A 6,000-nucleotide genomic window follows, 5' to 3' on the forward strand; every position below is an offset into this window, starting at 1 on the left:
GTTAAGTGAGATTGAATCCCAACTAGTTTGATCTATTTGTTCTACATGTCATAAGACTCTAGTCTGTAAACATTGTTTAGTATTTCTGTAGCTTATTAAAAGCTCAATTTATGGAAACACTTCCAGAAAAACAGCAGGCTTGGACACCCTAAAAGGTGATCCATCTATATATACATCAGGAAGACTCACATAGCAGTAACCAAGAATGGGTCAAGGGATGGGCCCTGAGAGCCACAGTCCTTGCAGCAATGAACTTGACTATGGCATTTGAGAGTTTACATTTCTCATCATTTCAGAAAAGAACACTGAACCAGGAGTAAGGAGCCACACTTCCAAGTCCCAGCCCCTAGTAACCTACTGGGTGATCTTAAACAAGTCATCTTGCCTCTGGACTGCAGTGTATTTTCTCAAGCTGCAAAGCCACCAGCAACACTAGATGTCCTCCAAGAGCTGTCTGGCTTGGACATTACCAGGTTCTACGAGAGCCACGGCTAGTTTCTAAACCATTCAGTGTACATTATTTTAACACACTTTAAATTTTGGGGTTTGCAACAACCCTTTACCCCTTCAATCATTCACTCTTGAGTGTTTATTCAGTGCCTCTTCCCAGGGGGCATTAGTGGTAAAAAGCTCACCTGCCAATGCAGGAGACATAACAGACTTGGGTTCGATCCCTGGATTGGGATGATCCCCTGAAGAAGGAAATGACAACCCTGGAGAATTCCATGGACAGAAGAGCCTGGTGGGCTACAGTCCATGGGGTCGCAGAGTCAGACACGACTGACATTGTATTAAAGACTTTGTATTGTATTAACTACTAAGTATGCAGGGGGATAAGAGGACAAATCTGGCCCCTTGTCTTCTTGGCTTATAGGGACAGACAGAAAGTATTCATCAGTGTGATCATCGGAATGAGGAAGAGGTGCAGGATGCTTCAGGATGTATAACCAGGCTCTGACTTTGTCTTGGGAGTGCAGAAGGCCAGAGGAAGTGACAGTTAAGCGATGTATGAGTGGTGGATAGAGGTTAGTCAGACACTCGATGGTTTGCTGAGGACAGGTGCTTATACCACCCTGCCTGGCTTCCCCTCCCCCACCTCTCTGGGAAGGCCATGCCTCAAAGGGATGTGGATACCTCTGGTACCCTCCCAGCAAGGGCCAATAGGACTTGTGCTTTGTGGGAGATGTGACTCATTCAGTTCTTGATTTGGCTGAATGAGACTCATGCGATTCCTCTTTTTATTCTAGGCACCCACTCCAACATTTACCCCCAAGCTGAATCAAGGGCAATAATAAACGCAATACCTTACCATTATGTATCAATGTATCACCTCAATTCAAAATAACATTTCCTGAGCAGTGACCATGTTCCAAGCTATATAAGATAGAAATGTGCAACATACAGTCTGAGGGTATGGAAACTCAAACCATGGTGAGGGAGAACATAAGTGAAGCTTGCTGCACCGTGAGCCTCACAAACCTCTATGCGAGTGTGTGTGTGGCTCAGTCATGTCTGACTCTTTGCAATACCCACGGACTCCACTGTCCATGGAATTTTCTAGGCAAGAACACTGGAGTTGGTTGCCATTTCCTACTCCAGAGAATCTTCCCAACCCAGAGATTGAAACTGCATCTCTTGCGCCTCCTGCAATGGCAGACAGATCCCTTACTACTGCGCCACCTGGGAAGCCTACGCCACCCACTGCGTATGCAGCGTTTATAGTTTACAGAGCATCTGCTCGTTCAACTCCTCTTTTCGTAACAACTCCATTTAATTAGCATGTCAAATATTATGATTCCCATTTTTCAGATGAGGAAACAGAGTCTCAGAAATCTGAAAAAACAGTGAAGGCTACATGTCCCACATCCCACAACCAGTAATGTTAAGGGTGGGGAAAAGAAGACTGCGCATAGGTTTTGCATATGCTGATGTGTTTGAAATAATGCATATGCTAAGCAAAATTATCTCCATTTGACAGATGAGAAAACTGAGGCCCAGAGGGGGCAAATGACATGTGCAAGGTCACACCGCAAGTTCATGACTAAGACTGTACCAGAACACAGACCTCCTGGTTCTGCGTTCAGTACCTGTACCAGAGGGCAGTTTCTGAGGCGAGGTCTAAGGCAGACCCAGGTTCGTCCAGGAAGGAGACAGAGCGGGGGATGGGGTGTCAGAAGAGCAGGGCTCAGCCAGGGTTGGGGACTGACAACAGTCTTGTGTTCCAGATCGAAATCCCAATTGTTGACCACCACATCTGTCGGGAGGCCTATGCTCCACTGAAGAAAAAAGTGACCAGAGACATGATCTGTGCTGGGGAGAAGGAAGGTGAGTCAAGACGCCTGCCTACAGCAGGGCGCCACCAGCCAGGGCGGGGCACCAAGCCCAGCAAAGGCGGCCCTGCAGACCTTGGAGCTGGCAGGTTGAACAGCAGAGGAAGGGGAGGAACGAGGCTTGGGACGGGGAGGAAGATCATGACAGGAAAGATTCCACTGGAGAAGTTACATCAGAGAAAAGTGTGCCAAGTAAGGGATTTCCATACTTCTCTTCTCCCAGCCCAGGTTTCCCCCTATGTAACCGAGAGTCCTGAACCTACGCCTTCTAAAATCACAGAGGTAGGAGGAGGCCTGACTACAACCCTCAGAGCCCAAGTTTGAGTCCAACGGTCTGCTGCGCCCCCTGGTGTCCAATTCTCTGAACTACATGTCAGTCGTAGGGAGAGGGAGGGCCCTCTGGATTTGGGTCTAGGGAAGGAGTCACTTTAACCCGGGTCACTTCTTCCTCTAGGGGGCAGGGATGCCTGTGCGGGTGACTCTGGAGGGCCCATGGTGACACTGGATACACAGAGAGGCCAGTGGTACCTGGTGGGCACAGTGTCCTGGGGCGTGGACTGCGGAAAGAAGGACCGCTACGGAGTGTATTCGTACATCTTCCACAACAAGGACTGGATCAGGAGGGTCACCGGCATGAGCAATTGAGTTCAGTTCCTCACCCTCTGCCTCACCTGCCCATGGTCAGTCAGCAACAGAGGATAATTATCTGATGCCAGACGGCCCTCACCCTACCCGCACCTCATTCAGCCCACCTATTACTGGCCAATTAAGGGGGCATCTCAGCCATCTTCTCACTCTCCTTAAAGAAGCAGAGTAGCAGAGTGATCAGAACACAGGTTGTATCACCTACTAGCTTTGCAACACTGGACAGGTGACTTCACCTCTTTGAGCTTCAGCTTCTTCATCCCTGTGATGGAAATGGCCTACCCTACCTCCTCAGAAACATATGATGATGATCAAATTTATTTCATAGCACTTAGTGACTTCACTTTCACTTTCCACTTTCATGCATTGGAGAAGGAAATGGCAACCCACTCCAGTGTTCTTGCCTGGAGAATCCCAGGGACGGCGGGGCCTGGTGGGCTGTCGTCTATGGGGTCGCATAGAGTTGGACACGACTGAAGCGACTTAGCAGCAGCAGCACAGTGCAGGTATAAACTAAGTGCTCAATGACTGTGACTTAGTGGAAGGCCGGTGTGTCTACTAGGCACACTGCGTTCACTTATAAATCCTGACTGGGCCTTAGGGTTGATCAAGTGTGTACCTGTCCCCTCAACCTTGACCATAGCCTTCGCCTGCCCCCAAATGCTCTATGCTGCCACGCATTCCCCAACCCCAGTTCCCACCCCTCTCCATGAAAAGGTAAAAGAGACAGTCTGAGTCTCTGCAGGTCCCATAGTGATGCACTTATGACTGAGCTGGATACTGAACTGTGAGAGTGCCTGAGAGAAGCAGAGACAGGGAGAGGGGAGACTGGGAACCAGCTCTGCCCCCAGTTCCCTGTGACTCTATGCAAGTCCCTTCCCCTCATCCCAACAAAGACCCTCCCAGCTCTGACAGTCAAGGATCCAACAAAGCCATTTCTCCCTGATGAGATGAGTTAAAGCCAAAATTACCAAAAGGTCAAAAAGGGCCAATAGAGCTTTGAAGTGAAAGTGTTAGTCACTCAGTCATGTCCAACTCATTGTGACCCCATGGGCTGTAGCCGCCAGGCTCCTCTGTCTATGGGATGCTCCAGGCAAGAATACTGGAGTGGGTAGCCATTACCTTCTCCAGGGGATCTTCCTGACCCAGGAATTGTACCCGGGTCTCCTGCATTGCAGGCAGATTCTTTACCACTTGAGCCACCAGAACCCGTAGAGCTTTGATGCAGACCAAATCCTGCTGCTACTGCAACACCTACCGCGTGCACCACACCCTGGCTCCCCAGGATGTAGCCCAGGCAGAGTGCAAGCCTAGGGGCCTTTTCTTATTCCTAAGCAGAGCCTCTGTTCTAGGTGCCCACCTCCTTTTCTTCCTGGGAACCTGGCATGAGGTGGGCCCTGGGAGGCCAGACTCAGGCCCCTGTACTCTCCCTCCCTGTGTCCACAGCTGACCCCAAGCACCGTTCCCCTGGTTCCTCACCCCTGTTCCTCAGCCAGAACACCCCAGCACTGCAGGGTCATAAAATCTTCCCAAGCAGAATGCCTCTTCCCTTTAGGAGCCACCTTCTCTCTCAGGAAGATTCCAGGGTCCTCCTCCCCTCCAGAACTCTGAGATGTGAGCCCTTCAAGGGATCAGAAGCTCCAAGTCCTGTCTTCTGTTCTGTCTTCAATTCTGTTCCAAAATTGGTCTTCATGGGAGATTTCAGTTCTTGACCTGCACTGCAGCCGCCGGAGTCATTCAAGGTCTCTTGCCGAAAGAAGATACTGGGAATGAGAACTTACGAACACTAAGCCCTAGGCTGACCCCTCAGGGACAGCAATTTACAGCCTGTTTTTGATTCTCTGAACAGGGCATTCTACCTCTCTGTGCCCTGCTGTTTGTTCTGTACACAGAAGGCAGCCTTCATACTCAGTCCCACCAGACATTTGTCAAGCAAACTGGAGCTCTATTTTAGATACCAAAGAAGAATCACAAGGCAAAGTTTTGGAACTACCCTAAAGCATTCCAAACATCATGCCTGCTCATTTCACAGCACTGCCTGAGTGTCCCTCCCTGTGCCAGGCTGTCATGACTGCTATGGGTACCACCATAATGAAGGGAACATGATTCATACTTTCCAGGAGCTCCTGCACGAAGAACTGACACCTACACAAGTATCCACCATAACAGAATGAACCCTACTGCGTGCTATGTGTCAGAACAGCACAGATGTGAAAGAAAGGCCATTCCTGTATGCAGGCATTGGAGGAGGGGACACCAGGAAAGCATCTCAGAGGAGACGGTGTTGGAGTTGGCCTTGAAGAAGGTGGGCATTTCTACAGGTAAGACAAAAGGAGGCCTTCTAGACACAACAGTAAGAGCACATGTCCATTCTTCTCTCATAAAAATGACGTGTCCAGCAGACCAGTGCTCTGACTCTGGAATCAGAGTCAATATCTAGAAGAACTTTTCTCCTTAAATTCAGGCAATTCTGGGACTTGAAGCAGCCTCAAGATTTGTGTACAAATGCCAATTTCTGGCTGGATGAGTTTATCTTGTTTATTCCAATTGCAACTTCATCCTTATCTAAGGGATGTCTAGATGTGCTGCTGGACTTTACCTTACCCTTGATCTATGAGCATTTACTAGATATACCAGCCCCTGCACTGCTGCTAAGGTTCAAGAAACCCAAATGTCTCACAGGGTTGTAGAAGCAGAGGGTTGGAGGGTCTGTTAGGACCATATTGTCTAACTCTATGACCTCATTCTTGAGCATATCTAAAGATATGACACTAGCTACCTCCAAATATAGCCAATTTCAATGTCAAAATGACTATCTCTTAGAGAGGGCTCTCTTCTATGCAACCACAATTCACCTCCCAGAGAATAGTTAGTATATCTAAAGCTAGGATTCTGTACCATGGAATGTTGTTATTAGCAACAATGATCACGCCCAATTTCATCAGAAACAGAAACTGTTGCTCTACAACATGTGTAGCTGTAACTGCACATTTTTTCCAATAAACATCTGTATTGAGTCAAAGCA

The 6,000-nt window shown here is 48.5% G+C and overlaps 1 protein-coding gene across 7 annotated transcripts in view; it reads left to right on the forward strand.

Moving 5' to 3' along the window:
• The window catches only part of MASP1 (MBL associated serine protease 1), a 66,563-nt gene extending 60,563 nt beyond the window's left edge, over positions 1 to 6,000 (forward strand). For 3 of the 7 annotated variants that reach the window (XM_025286691.3, XM_045165849.1, XM_045165852.1), the window contains exons 15-16: positions 2,226 to 2,325; positions 5,096 to 6,000. In XM_025286691.3, coding sequence (XP_025142476.3) covers positions 2,226 to 2,325; positions 5,096 to 5,415 — 420 coding nt within the window. In that variant the 3' untranslated portion in view covers positions 5,416 to 6,000. Of the gene's footprint in view, positions 1 to 2,225; positions 2,326 to 2,784 lie in introns of all 7 variants that reach the window. The other 4 variants (XM_044943699.2, XM_044943702.2, XM_044943703.2 and 1 more) reach the window with 4 other exon arrangements.

Source organism: Bubalus bubalis, chromosome 1, assembly GCF_019923935.1.
Source record: "Bubalus bubalis isolate 160015118507 breed Murrah chromosome 1, NDDB_SH_1, whole genome shotgun sequence".
NCBI classification, from domain to species: Eukaryota; Metazoa; Chordata; class Mammalia; order Artiodactyla; family Bovidae; genus Bubalus; species Bubalus bubalis.